Below are 14,771 nucleotides of genomic sequence, written 5' to 3'. Positions count from 1 at the left end.
TTACTTTAGCACCACATTCAACAACAAAACAAAACCCGCGAAAAGTAAGGAGAGAAGAAAAAAAAAAAAAACAAGAAGCTATCGTGTTCATGGTCTGCATGATGGTGATATTAATCATGGACGATCACATCGGGCGTCTAACATCGAGGCTGGAAGAGCTCACAGAGAGAGTCAGGAGACAAAGGAGATGACGTGTAAGTTTAACTTATTAAACACGTGCAGGTTGTGTCTGTGTCGTATGAGTAAACATTTCAGCCGTGACAACATGACATGGGGCGTAGCTACCGACCACCAAACACCTACGTCAGATGTGTTCCTATAGAACCCAGAAAAGACCCAGCCTCGGAGAAGGAGCTAAAATGGTTATAGGAACTGAGGGCCGTGGTCCCTAGTTCCTGTTTGTCCAAATGCGGGGAAAAAACGTCCCCGTTCCTGAAAAGGTTATAGGAAATGCAAAAGGGTCCTACAGTGGGAATGTGCCTAATGTGGTGGAGAGGTGGAGTTAAAACAAGAGCCTTAAAACATGACCACCTACAAGCTTAAAATGCAACACGAACGTTGTGAATTGGCATATGATACCATATATAAACTCCCCATAGATCCTATATTTTTGGCTGTTAATACTTCATGAGCTACTTCCATTTACATTATGAATGCCTCATGATTAATGGCCTGTAATGTTACTGTCACTTTATCAGATCTGAGTACATCCATCTGACAACTTCTTCTGTCAAAGTGAAGGTATCATCTCTGATTAGGGTTCTCTGTTTTCAGATATATGCATGTTCAGTTATGAGGGGGCATTCTTGCATATTTATGTCCATTACAAGAGAACAAAGTGTTTAAGGTCTACAGTGAGCCAAAATATACTTAAGAAATACTGTAGAAATTAAACAAGTCAAGAAAAAACACATACATTTAATAACTTCCACAGGCATGCAGACAGTTAAAAAAATCAGTTGTAACAAAAGCTTTGGTTTTGGTGCGTCTCTGACCCTGTGCGCCTGGAAGCCATATTGCGCAACATTTTGGTATTCGCGTAAAATGCGTTTCTCTCCCTTTGTCGTTAAAGTTTGTGTCTGAGTACAAACAAAAAGAACCAAGGAAGTTTGCTGTGAGCCTTTGAAACTGCTGTAATGAGCAAGCTGTTCCGCACGATTTGAAAATAATCCGCGTGTCAGTGTCATCTTTCTTATGCAAAGTAGCCCTCTTTGAAGGCGGATCTTTTGGCAGGTTAGACCGGGACGGAGGCTCCGACCAGCTCAGACGAGTACTGCCACCAGACTCATCAACTGCGTGCTCTTGGGAGGAGCGTAATCCCACATTTCTGGAAGACATATCTGATAATCACCGAGGATATTTATTTGTGACGAACTATTTCTATTGCCTGGCGCAAAAAAAAAACGTGAAGGTCGCATAAAGGATTGGAAGAATTTTAGTTGTTCTTTTTCTTTTTTGTATTAAGTTCTCGCTCAAGGACTGAAATCGCGATGTAACGCGGACAAACGAGTTCGGAAAAGTACCATGAAACTTGAAAACGGAGCTGTAAGTCGTTCGGAAACAAAACGGAAACTAAACTGGACCCATGGCAATTCTTTGATACCTACGGTGCGAGAGAGAAGCAGCTTCAGCACTTCAGCCTTAAACTGAGCGCCTGAGAGCATGGACCTGACAGCGCTCCTCCAGAGAGGAAACATTTTCACTCCATCGCGGGGTTTCTGTTTTTATTAAACTCTGCGATTCTAGAGAGAGGAAATAATGTCCTCGGAACAAATAGTTGAGTAAGTTGTGCCACTCTCAGCTTATCCACCAACATCAGCTGGTCGCATCACTGACTTTTTAATTAAGGAAACTTGTTTGTCGTTGTTGCGGTAAACACTAGGCTATATATATATATATATATATATATATATATACATATATATATATATATATATATATATATTTTTTTTTTTTTTTAATCTAATTTATCCTTCAAATAAAGTAGGGAGGATGTTTGCAACTGAAAAACTTAACCTCTTCTCCACACTTCTGCTTCTGTGGAGCTGTGGGGGTTCAGCCATCAGCTCCATAGACCCTGACTGGTCAGGAGAGGGGAGATGTCAACACATCAACATCCCCCTGTGTAAAGACATTGGCTACAACATGACCCGCATGCCAAATCTAATGGGACATGATGATCAAAAAGAGGCAGCAATAGAGCTGCAGGAGTTTGCAACACTGATACAGTTTGGATGCCACATTCACCTCAAATTTTTCCTTTGCTCTCTGTATGCTCCCATGTGCACAGAGCAGGTGTCAAACCCCATTCCAGCATGCAGAGTTATGTGTGAGCAGGTCAGGCAGAAGTGCTCACCTATCCTGGAACAGTTTAATTTCCCCTGGCCGGACTCTCTGGACTGCTCACGTCTCCCAACTAAAAACGACCCAAACAACCTGTGCATGGAGGCACCCAACAATGGATCAGATGAGCCTCCCAAAGTCTCCCACACCCAACCTCCCGATTTCAGGCCACAGCGCCCTCTGAGTGGACAGGACCTGCACCTTAAGGACATTGGTATCAAGCAGACGTGCAGCAACCCTGGCAAGTTCCACTTTGTGGAGAAGAGTGAGTCATGTGCCCCTAAATGCTACTCTAAAGTGGATGTATACTGGAGCCAGGGTGACAAGCAGTTCTCTCTGGTGTGGATAGCCATCTGGTCCATCCTGTGCTTTGTCTCCAGTGCCTTCACTGTTCTCACTTTCCTCATTGACCCACTGCGGTTCAAATACCCAGAGAGGCCAATCATCTTCCTCTCCATGTCTTACTGTGTTTACTCTGTAGGCTACCTCATTCGACTTTTTGTGGGAGCTGACAGAATAGCCTGTGACAGAGACAATGGGGTCCAGTATATTATCCAGGAGGGTCTGGAGAGCACTGGCTGCACTATTGTGTTCCTCATCCTGTATTATTTTGGTATGGCCAGCTCCCTCTGGTGGGTTATCTTGACCCTAACATGGTTCCTCGCGGCAGGGAAGAAGTGGGGTCACGAGGCTATCGAGGCCAACAGCAGCTACTTTCACCTGGCAGCCTGGGCCATCCCGGCAGTCAAGACCATCATGATCCTGGTGATGAGGAAGGTTGCTGGGGATGAACTAACAGGTGTCTGCTATGTTGGCAGCATGGATGTCAAAGCTCTGACAGGCTTTGTTCTCATTCCCCTCTCCTGTTATCTTATTATCGGCACTTCTTTTCTGTTGTCCGGCTTTGTGGCCCTCTTCCACATTCGGAAGATTATGAAAACAGAGGGAGAGAACACAGATAAGCTTGAGAAGTTGATGGTTCGTATCGGGGTCTTCTCTGTGCTATACACTGTCCCAGCTACCTGCGTCATCGCCTGCTATTTCTATGAGAGGCTCAACATGGACTACTGGCGCATCCTGGCTGGGGAGCAGAAGTGCGTGGACAGCAGCGGGCCAGAGTCAGACGAGTGTGTTATGAAGACTTCGATCCCTGCTGTTGAAATCTTCATGGTGAAGATCTTCATGCTGTTGGTGGTGGGCATCACAAGCGGTATGTGGATCTGGACCTCAAAGACACTGCAGTCATGGCAGAATGTGTTCAGCAGGAAGCTAAAGAAGAGGACAAGGAGGAAGGCTGCTAGTGTATTCACCAGCAGCAGGCCTTACATCAAGCCTCACCCATCTCTCAAAGGGCAAAATGCTAAGTATGAGCCAACACGGCCCCCTCCAACATGTGTATGAGTTGGTTATCTTTGTACGAACCCAAAAATACTTTTAAAACCAAGATTTCTGATGATCAGAGAGCCATCAAAAGAATCAATGTCCACGTTTTATTTATGCAATATGCATTGAAGAATATACATGTTTTGTTTTGTTTTATATTCACCCATGTCACGCATCAAGAGCAGCCTTTGTGTGATAAAAAAGAAAATCTGCTACTCCTTGATTCACTTGTCCTATTGAGGAACTTGGAATAGAAAAAAATCTTATTGTTCCCGAGACAAAAAGAGTGGAGTAAACCATTTGGATGTGCCAAGGCGTTACTTGAATAATGTGCAATAGATGTTTTCCTTACTGGCTAAGAGACACTTGTACTGTTGGTGACAGATTACAGACAATGGAAGGACCTCATAGACAATGGAGGCAAATGGTCAGAGAAAGATGAGTGTTGTTTCCAGGCTTTTTCATGGAAATCGAGCCAGTGTCATATATGTTTGAACTGGACTGAAAGCAGCTGTTGAAAGGCGCCCAAGACCTTACGAACTGTTCATTGTGAAGCAAATCCATGCCATAAATTAATCTAGCACTCGATATTGAAAAGTTATTTGTACACACAGTTCTTTTTTTTTCTTGTTCTTTGCTGTTTTAAAACACATGGGGACATTTGTATATGTTTCTAAAAAAGTTGATATTTTATAGAAAAATTAATAAAACGTTCTAGTTTTTAAATCTTTGCAAAGCTGTAATCTTGTTTTGCAACTGTGTTCTTCTCTCTGTTGAAGTGAGTATTCGTTTTCATACAGCCTTGTAAAGCATGTGTTTTAATGCAGTCAGCACTGGTGCCTCTCACCCTCTCTATCATTTTAATATGTCATTAAAGAAAAAGAAAAAAAAACTATTATTCTTGATTTGTAAAGTATAGCCATGCAAATAATTGAGATACGAAAAAAAAAAAAAAAATTTGCTTTTCAGAAAAACTTTTTAAGTGGTGCATTACATCTCCTTCTGTGGAATAAGAAATAGCATTTGTGCCTCTCGTAAAGAGAGGAATATCTAACTTGGCTTTGTAGAAAACAACATGATTCTTAAGTCAGCAGGAAGTATAAATAGTGCCATCTCTACTGTTGTTTTTAAACGTTTATGAGGAAACAATTTTACTTTTTGTGTTCGTTCCATTAAGGCAAAATCAAAGCAAAATAACAAAAAATGTATTCATAAAAAAGTTATTTTTTTGGCCTTATGTGTATATTTGTATATATACAGTGTAACAAGTTCATACAGTCATGGTTGTGAATATTTTCTAAATTCATTCTGTGTTTAATATTTGTAACCTTGCCACTCCAGAAAGAAAAATAGTAAACCCCAAAGAAATAATTCATATTTAACTCTCAGGTTTTATGTAATTGCAAATCAAATCTTTCAATGAAATGCTGTTATAATTGATACTGTTTGTGGACTTTATTGGCAGCTCTATAAAGATGCGAATGAGGAAATGGTGAAGTTAACAAGAGGGGATATTAGCAGTTAGTGGTAATGTGAACTGACCAAACGTCAACATGTTTCCTGTGATTTGGATCAGAATTTTGATAACTTACTATCATCACTCATTTTTTAAAATTGATTTCCACCATGGTGGTTGCTCATACAGCTCAAATCTTTGTACAGTCCCTCACCTCAGCTAGACTGAATACACAACTTATTTCAGCCTTCTCTGTTCCTCTCCCCTCTCTCCCTGTCTGGCTGTGTTGCATGTGTTGTACTGTAGCAATGAAAGGGGTTATACAATAATCCAGCACTCATTCAGGACAAGATTAGACTGTTTGAAGGGTTTAACTTTGAAAAGAGGATCACTGCAGACCAAAATACAGAATTATCTGTCATCTCTTCTCTGCAGGCCTTAGCGACATTTCTAAAGACACATCTGGCCTTTGTTTAAAATAGTAATTTATTGACTGAAAGGATAACAAAAAAGAAACATAAGCAAACTGAGTACATTGTTGGCATCTGGAGATGTTTGGTGTTAAATGACCCTTGAATTATTAAATTTTTAAAGGAGTGTATATCAAGTCTGATCTTGAATCCAAGTAAAGGCAATTAACTTTTGTCTTGACATAACAGTGAGAAAGTGTGGTTACTCAAGACATACGTCAAACATTTAAGATTCAAGCACGTGGGGATATTCGCAAATTGTTAAAGGTAACCATTAATGAAACAACTATAATGTTATTCTTTTGGGCTTTTAATGTTTGAAGGTTCCGCTTTCTTTTAATTTACCAAAAAAAACCTCTGTTAGAGGGTTCTCTCTGGTTCATTAAAGTTTATGAAGAGTAGTATTCCTTTATCCCTGAGGGTATTCAAGTTCTAGCTCCAACCAAACCAGTTTCAACACTAAAAAGCACATGACTCACAACCTCTATGTGGCTGAATCAAAGTCAGTCAGTGTCTATTGATACTTGAGTTGCAAAAAAAAGGTGTGAGTGCTTCTGAGAGCCTCAACAGAGGCCACCTGGATAACAGCCCCGAAGGTGTCTAGAGAGGCTGTAAATATAAATGACAGTTACCACCCCCCTCCAGGACTTCTCTTCTTCTCCTTGCTTCAAAGGAGAAAAAAAAATCCTCCTTCTCTGAGCAAGGGCAAAGTGTGGCTGGCAAGAATTTTGAGGAGGAATCACAGTCAACTGTATTTAAGCTTTCATAAGTATATAACATATTCCATCCGATCCCAGGTTATCGAGTTTGGAGTGTCTTTCAACTGAGTTAGACAACAAACGCCAAGTGTTGGTTCCTGTCAAAAACTGCTCCTTTTAAGGACACATTTTATATGACCAAGTGGGGAATCCGTTACAAAACACCTTCTGCCACTAATTCTTCCAACTATGCTACCAAGGATAAGCAGTCTAGTCAGTCTTATGGTTTTTCAACAACAAAGAGCTTTTACTAGTGATCAGCGTTGTTGAAACTGTATCAAACCTTTGATAATGACTTGATTTAAATGACTCTGACTCTGACAGTTTGCCAGCAAGCAAATAATTACTTTTTAATTGAGCCGATGTTAAATGTCTTTGCGGAACAGAGCAATATTCCAGACATTAAACGAAATATTAAACCACCTCTTCATGTGAAAAGGTGGATTCAGGCTCAAAGAGAAAGTGGTAAAGAAACAACATTGCCAGTCAGCACTTTACTTCAGTAGCATTGAGTGACTACACGCTTTTGTTGTCTCAATGGTTGTATGCAAGGATGTGGAGGAACTTGTGTACCTTTGTGTGATTTATCTGCTACTTTTGCAAGCCATCATAAAGGTCTCTGTCACAACGGTATAAATCAAGTTTCTGGGATGACTGGCGGCTGAGGCAACTTCTCTTTGATCAGGCTTTGAGGAGACGCCCCATGTCCTCATCCTCAGCTGCTCCTGCAGCACCTGTTTACTAGTTCAGGCTTGTCTAGTTAGAAGGCAGTGCTTATCATCTCAATGTCATAGACTCATACATGATGCACACATACACACTGCATATACACACAAAGGAATTTGGCTAGTGTTGAGGGGTGGGGGGGTTTCCTCAAACATGTATGCTCCAAATACGCTTGACCCTCTCTGATTCTTGCTGCAGTTCTCTCATTCGATCACTGCTATGAGTGTAATTTTGTTGCCTTTTGGAGAGCTCTGACTCATTTGAGTGTTCCATTGAGGAAAATAGTTGGTGCGTCACAGTAAATGAAACAGCTTTGTTTACCTCTTAAAGAAGTAACTGTGAGTAAGAGGTAGCAAAAAAAAACTTAACTTGAAGAGAGCTGCTTGTTTCTCAGTCCAATATTCTTATCATAATATGGGAATGTTTTCCCATCCCTTAAGTTACTCTATTTCCTAAATACACTGTTCTGTGGGTCATGGTAGAGGAAGTGGGGGTGGGTTTCATGCCCAGAATTGACATTTACATCATAGAAACTAGGTCAACGAGTAGAAAATGTATGTACAAGTAGCCCCGCGAATAGCTGAAAGACACATACACACACACAAACTCGCACATCAGTTTGCTGTGGAGAGACAATTATTCCCAGCCACCACTAAAGGTGAGAGTAATTACATAAAACCCTGGCAAATGTGTTCCCTTCTCGCTTTTTTTTCCCCAAATTCAAAATTAACTGCCTCACAGGCCCTCTGGTGATCGGTTTGAAAGAGGACTGAATATGTTTATTTGGATGTGGAGAAGTGAATGACTTTGAGGTGGAGATCAGGCAGATTAGTGTTAACTGACAGAGACCTGTGCAAACAGACACTCCCCCTGCATACAAGAGGGGCAGTGGTGCACTTCCTCTAAGGGACCAAAGTATGGCAGCTCCTGCTCTTCTTCAAACATGGTTCTTTGTATGCAGTCTCCTCCCTTAGGCTTGAATCAAGTTTTTATTTTTTTAATTTAGGTTTTTTTTCATGGTTTTGTTTGCTTGTTACATGTGAAATGACGCATGCTGATAGCTGGCAAACTTAAGCTTAGCAAGCAAAGTGCATGAGACTGGTAAACCCACAGCCCTACCCTGAGATATTTGTAAAAAAAAATGTTTTTTTTAAATAAAATTTTAACATGCTTTCAAATTTGGAAATTAGAGACAGTAACAGTTGTATTTAATTCAGTCTCAATCTTGTAACTATTTCCTCAACAAGCTGACCAGTCATAGTTTGGCAAATAGGCCATGAATATGCAACATTTGTACTATCACAGCTCCAAATATGCAACATTCAGCTCAAAAATGTCACATGTAAAGAAACAGTATTACAAGCAGTGGAGGACCCATGAGCTGCACATGAAGGCAGGAGATTCAATGGTTAGAAGGATGTGAAAAGGGTGGTGTCAGCTGGAAGCAAGGTTTCTTCATGGTGACTTAGCAGCAGACTCTAATCTGCCACCTTCCTAATCCACACCGCAAAGAGCTCTGATCATCTTAAAAACAGCAGAACATCAGGAGTGTTGACGCCTTGGTATGAGGACATTCTCACACTTGAGTGCATGTGTTTGTGTGTATACAACCATACAAGTTTTTCCAGCGATGTTACAAAGGCAGCGACAGGAATGATGGAAGCAGTGGAGAACAAGAACAACAGGAGATTGCCTGTGTGTGTATATGTTTGTGAGTGTGTGTTTATTGACAGTATAGGAGCTATAGAGGGAAAAAAGATGATGACAGATCTGGCAGGGCTCATGAACGCCGCTGAGAGAAAATGCCTGTGGTTCAAAGACACTCTCAGCAAACTTAACAAAGAAAGATGGCACAGAGGGGGAGAGCATGAAAGGAAACCACACAATCAACTGTCACATAAACTGGGAGAAAATATCCTAGCCTTGCTGGCAGACATTTGACTATTTTTACTTTAACTCTATAGAATGGACATTGACAAAGCAATATACAAAACTGCATATACTGTATGTTATTAAAAGTTAAAACAACTATTAGCCCCTGGTCCCTGTGAATCTTCATTTGTATGTATTTTGCTGATAATTATAATTCTTCATTTGGCTGTAGCCTGCTACCTATTCAGTTAAGCTTAGCATAAAGAAACACAGGACTCAGAAATATAAAAAAAAAGGCTTTGTACATACTACTTATATTTGTTTCTGTGCTTAATAAATAGTTTAAAGTACAAAAACCACAAACCACACTGTTTGTTAGCTTCCTATTGTGGATTGTGGCCATAACCCCCCCCCCCCCCCCCATTCCCCCCCCTTTTTTTCTTGGGTGCATCAAGTTAATAAGAATGGGCATGCACAACACAAAACATGTGTTGGTATACAGCAGTCCAAGACAATGTCTCATTTTGCTTCCAGCTTGCTTTATGTAATGAGAGGACTGGAAGCAATTTGGGGTAAATCCCACTGAACTCTTGAAGAGATGATAGATGATTTATTGTTGGATTTTTGTATCTGATTGTACATGTGTTCCTTTGAGTAATCAAGCTACAGCCTGGCTAGAGAATCTTGGTTTCCTGGACACTGTTGGCAGGCCAGATTGTCTGGTCCTGATAAAAGTTATGGGAGTGATGGCAGAAGCAGCTAATCTACGCAGAGAAGGGGTCAGGACCCATTTATCTGGCCTGAGTGGAAAATAACAGTCCACTCAAAGGGCCAATCTGTGAGTTACAGTTTGAAAACTTAGTTAATACATTGTTGGCCAACTGCTGTCTTTGTTTACAGTGACTCACTAGCTCAGAGACATTCTATTCACATCAAAATTTATTTTCTGAGCTTTTGATGCAAGACTGGAGTTGGTTTATATTCATAAGCTTGTCAATACTTGAATAGCATGCACTTGTATTTTCAGGAGCATTGGGTTAAGAAAACTGGTTTAAGAAAGATTAGCTTCTTTCTTTATGCCAGAGCTTTTAATAACAGATGTGAAAGTAGCCAAATGGAAAAAAAAAAAAAAAAGAAAAGAAAAAAAACCACAACAACTTGATTGTAGCTCATAAAACTGCTTTTATATGACAGGCATGAGCCAAAGCCATCACCCACTGTGGTAAAGAAGATTCCACAAAGGCATGCAAACAATGTGTCTACATATTTACAGCACAACACCTGTCTAGCTTGTTTATGAATGCTCGCAGAACAGTGATCCCTACAACAACAAGCCCTACTTAGGAATTAAAAACTATATTTGGATGTAGGCCTATGTTTGATCTTTCCTTTAGGTCACGGACATTGCTTTGAACCATCATGGCAAGAATTACTGAAACAAAATCAAGACAAGCTTCTGTTTTGTTCTTCAAAGGGGAGAAATGAGCGGTGGTACAAATAACCGCATGTTCCATTAAGTAGGAATCATCTTTGGTCAACCTTTATTTTATTTTATTATTTTTTTAGTAGTAATTTAATTAGTAATAAGTTCAATCAGCATGACAATACTATCTAAATGGGTATTTGAGAGTAATACATGAGCATTTATATTACCATCAAATGAGTGTGTCTGTTTATTTTCCATTTATCTTTCCTCATTATTCTTTGAAGCTGCAGGAATAACCTTACTGTTAACCCTAGGAGTCACTGCTCTAGCAGACAAGAAATGAACTGAGTCCACTGGAATCAGGCGGCAGGAATGCATGTGTACTGATAAAGTGTTTAACCCCGTGGAATCAGTCTTTCTGGATTGAATGCAGCAAGAGGCTAGAAGCGGGTCAGAGGATGTCAGGGAGGACAGCAAGACCTTCTTATGTGAGTTGGACAGTTTTGAGGACCACTGCAAGGGGCACTGAGTCAGTTCATTGATATTCAAGGATTTGACCCACTGACAACAGGGATGTCACTGAGGTTAAGACAGCGTATTGTATTGCTCCAAAAAAAAGCCAGGGGGTCCCCCGGACCTCCACCCTCATCTGCTCTGTTGTCATGGTGAGCACATGAGTGCAGCAGCACTATGTCACACTCATGTGGACACATTCTCCCTTTCTTCCTTTTTCTCTTCTTTCTCTGACTTTCTATCATGCTGTTTCATCTAGGGGCCTGCCATACAAAGTTCTCTGGGTGTCCACAATGCCTGGTGTGTCAAGGACATGTCTGTACAGTGCAAAAGAGAGCAAGCACTGTAAATTCAAGGACTTTTTTCCCAATACCCATGGCAACAGAGAGACAGAATTTTATATCCCCGTATATTTCAGGTCACTTGGTAAATCCATGTTGGAGATCAAAATAAATGCCATATAAAAGTCATATTTCATCTTACTGGAGTGAAGGACTATTACAGTCTGCCTTATGACCAGTGAGCTGGTGACATGTGTTTTATTGTTTTGAGCAAACATTGTATCCCTACGCCAGTTTGTTAAATAGCAACATAAGAGCAAAAATCAATCAGCATAGTTTCATTTGATTTGCAGAACATGCTTTCCCCTCAACTTTACTGTGGCTTTGTGTTGAAAAAACAATCAACTCATAAAGGTCTTTGCAGTGTCTTGTTGTCACACAAATATGTTCCAACAGCCAGTGTCAAAGAGATTAGGCTGAGAGGAAAATTGCAGCAGTATTAAAAGTGGACTTGGTGAGTCACTGCTCTGAGGTGATGGGGCATGTCTGTGCCTCGCCCCATCTGAACCTGACGGCTGCTGCTGCTGGCACTGTAATTACAGAGGTTTGGCATAAATCACAGAGAAAAAGGTGGGAGAAAAAGAAAGAGTGAGGCGGGGCCAGGGGGGGTGAGAGAAGGGGAGACTGCAAGCCTCAGGGCCAATGGAGGCCCCTGACATTCAGAAACACACTGTTCACTCCTAAACACTCCATAGGTCCCTACTTTTTACGATTTTTTTCCCCTTTTGTCTCTGTGCTTCCAGACAGTCAAATACAAACAAACACTTGTGGTCTGCCTCACAAATTTCCTATCCTACCTCTGGTTGTGGCAGCTGAGCTACACAGGATGCTTGTGCCTACACTTTAGAATTATAGCTAAACACCACACTTCAGGAGATAATGTTTGGGAATGCTTACACAAACTTGTCACTCTTTTTGTTTTCATCCCTAACTGCAAGGGAAATTTGGGAAACTTGTGTCACAACCAGCAATTCATGGCATGCTGTATATCACTGTGGTGTTGTGAGTACAAAAGAGTAGTCAGATAAATATCACATCAAAAAATTGCTATAACTATATATGCCTCTAATTGACTCGTGATAGAACAGCAATCATTGTAATTATTGGTGCATTTGGCTTGAAAGTGGTTAAAGAATTTGACAAAAGAGAAGGAAGAATGACATGCATCAAATATCCAAGCCAGTCGAGCCAGTGCCAATAGCCACAATGCAGCAGAAGTTATTGGCATTACAGTACATATTTTTAATTAATAGATCACCAAGATATCTGCTCCAGAAGTTCTCATTACTGATTTAACGAGGCTCTTTTACCCTATTAAGAAACAAGCTCCAATATGGGTGCATATATTATCCGTAATGCACCTTGATAGCATCTTCCATCTGATACTGACATCAGAAATAGTGTTCAACTTTTAGGAAAATCTGCTGAGAGCAAAAGAAAACATTTCAAATATGCTTTTCCATTATTATTAAAGTTCTGTTTAGAACTGCTGTTGTGTTTCAAAATCTAAGGCAGAATAGCCACATTACTTGTCTTTAAAAATGACACATTGCATGACTAAATCATTGTTTTGAAAGTAAAATCACTTGTTGGTTATGGTTAGAGAAACATTGTGGTTGTAGCTTCAATTACTACTTAAAGTTAAGAGATTATAGAATAAGTCATGATTGAAGGAAAATCATAGCAACTCTTGGCTGGAAACAGTGAACAAGCAGCTTCACACTACTCCTTCCATTGCTCCGACTGGACATAAATAACAATTTCTATGGTTGTGAGAGGGTTTTTTCACTCTAACATAGGCATATGTTGTTTTGGGGTAGGTAATGGAATAAGTTATGTTATCAAATGACTTAAAAAACTCTATAATAGACCAAATATAACATGTTTTTTCAACACAAACCTAGTTGTGAAAAATATTTCTAATCCTAACCATTCATAGTTGACAGCAAAATAAAAATAACTGCGAGTGGGATGGGAAGCAGAATAATTAAAGACTATGAAAAACTTTGTGCAGGACAAGAGTTTGAAGTGAAATAACACCAACTTCATCATAAGTGACACAATCAGCAGTGTGTAATGAGTGCACATTGACATGTGGCAACAGATGTTGCTGGTGAAGATGTTATCATGCAGTGAAACGTGACAGTTGGCTGTTATCATGTAACAAGAACACTGATGAGTGCAGAATTGGTCCAAGAAATTCATGTGACAAATGTAGTAATGTTACAATCATGGAGCATTTTTGTGTGACTGCAAATATACTAACTTAGCATCTTAACATTCTGACATGAGACTGGTTGGGCAAGTGATCTTAGAAGTGGAATCATTCCAGTATCTATTTGACTTCTTAAATGTGTGCTCATTGCAACCCAACCCTGATGCACACCAACAGTTGTCATCAGATATTTGTAACAATGTAAAATGTGCCGCTGAATGATTTATCAACAATAATGAGGAGCTTGAAAAGGAGAAACTTACCTGACTAGCATATTTTGTCTTCACAATCAAGTCCTATTAAATCCCACTTTTCGGCAAGATATACCCTTTACTGGACAATCTACAGATTCTCACAAGAAAAATTTACTGAGTCTGCATCATTTCATAATTGTATCTGTGAAATAGAGTGAAACGGAGAGTCTATGGCCAGCTGAATTAGGAAATGTGGAAATTAACATATCTGTAATGCAACTGCAATATGGTTCATCCATATCAGATAAATACATAGACAGAGCAATCAAGGTCAAAGCTTTTCACGCAGAAGTAGTGCTGCCAAAAAGGCAATCACCACTTCTCATTGTGTTTAGAGTCAAAGACTATAATGCGACTTCCACTGATCCATAAAATCATTAACAAGAAGCTTTTAACAGGTTCCAAGGACCCCGGCTTACTTTTTGAATAAAATATAAACAAGGGAAAATATCAAACCCATTAATCTTTCATTAAGCTCGCCGGATAAAAAAGAATCGCTTAAAGTATCATTCGCTACCATCACTGCGAGTGCAAAAGCCCCCTGCTAACATCAAAGGCTTCTCAAAGAAACAGAGTGGGAGAGAGTCAGTTTGCTGAATTTGGCTGAGAACCAGCATCTGGTAGGGTTTTAATTTTGACTGACTCATAATAGCGGTGAAGAGGAAATAGGGACCCAGTCTTTAATGTTTTTTTTGGCACTGAGGCCTCGTTGCGCAAACCCTCGCATAAACAATGCACTGCTGTTATTAAAAGAGACGACGGATTCAGACTGCATGTTGACAAAGGTGGAGAGCTCATCCTCATTTTTGTTGGCCTGAGAGATCAGAGGCTTCTCATTGATAAAGAATAGGAAGACTCCATTTCAAAATACACACACTTGTGCACTGGGAGGAGTGGTTGGCATATTTGCGTGGGCTATGTAACAGCACGCACTCTTTGAGAACTTACTGATCCTGCCTTGTTTGTTTGGGTGGGGCATCTTGAAACTATTTAGCAACTCTCTAATGAACAGTC

The 14,771-nt window shown here is 40.2% G+C and overlaps 1 protein-coding gene across 1 annotated transcript; it reads left to right on the top strand.

The window, feature by feature from the left end:
* Positions 1-1,943: 1,943 nt before the first annotated feature.
* fzd10 (frizzled class receptor 10) lies at positions 1,944-5,166 on the top strand. Its single transcript, XM_075468495.1, has one exon. The coding sequence runs from the start codon at positions 1,993-1,995 to the stop codon at positions 3,742-3,744; it is 1,752 nt and encodes a 583-aa protein (XP_075324610.1). The 5' UTR covers positions 1,944-1,992; the 3' UTR covers positions 3,745-5,166.
* Positions 5,167-14,771: the final 9,605 nt, after the last annotated feature.

This window comes from Odontesthes bonariensis, chromosome 6, assembly GCF_027942865.1.
Source record: "Odontesthes bonariensis isolate fOdoBon6 chromosome 6, fOdoBon6.hap1, whole genome shotgun sequence".
In the NCBI taxonomy this organism is placed as follows: Eukaryota; Metazoa; Chordata; class Actinopteri; order Atheriniformes; family Atherinopsidae; genus Odontesthes; species Odontesthes bonariensis.
This window is presented reverse-complemented; position numbering and strand designations above follow the sequence as displayed.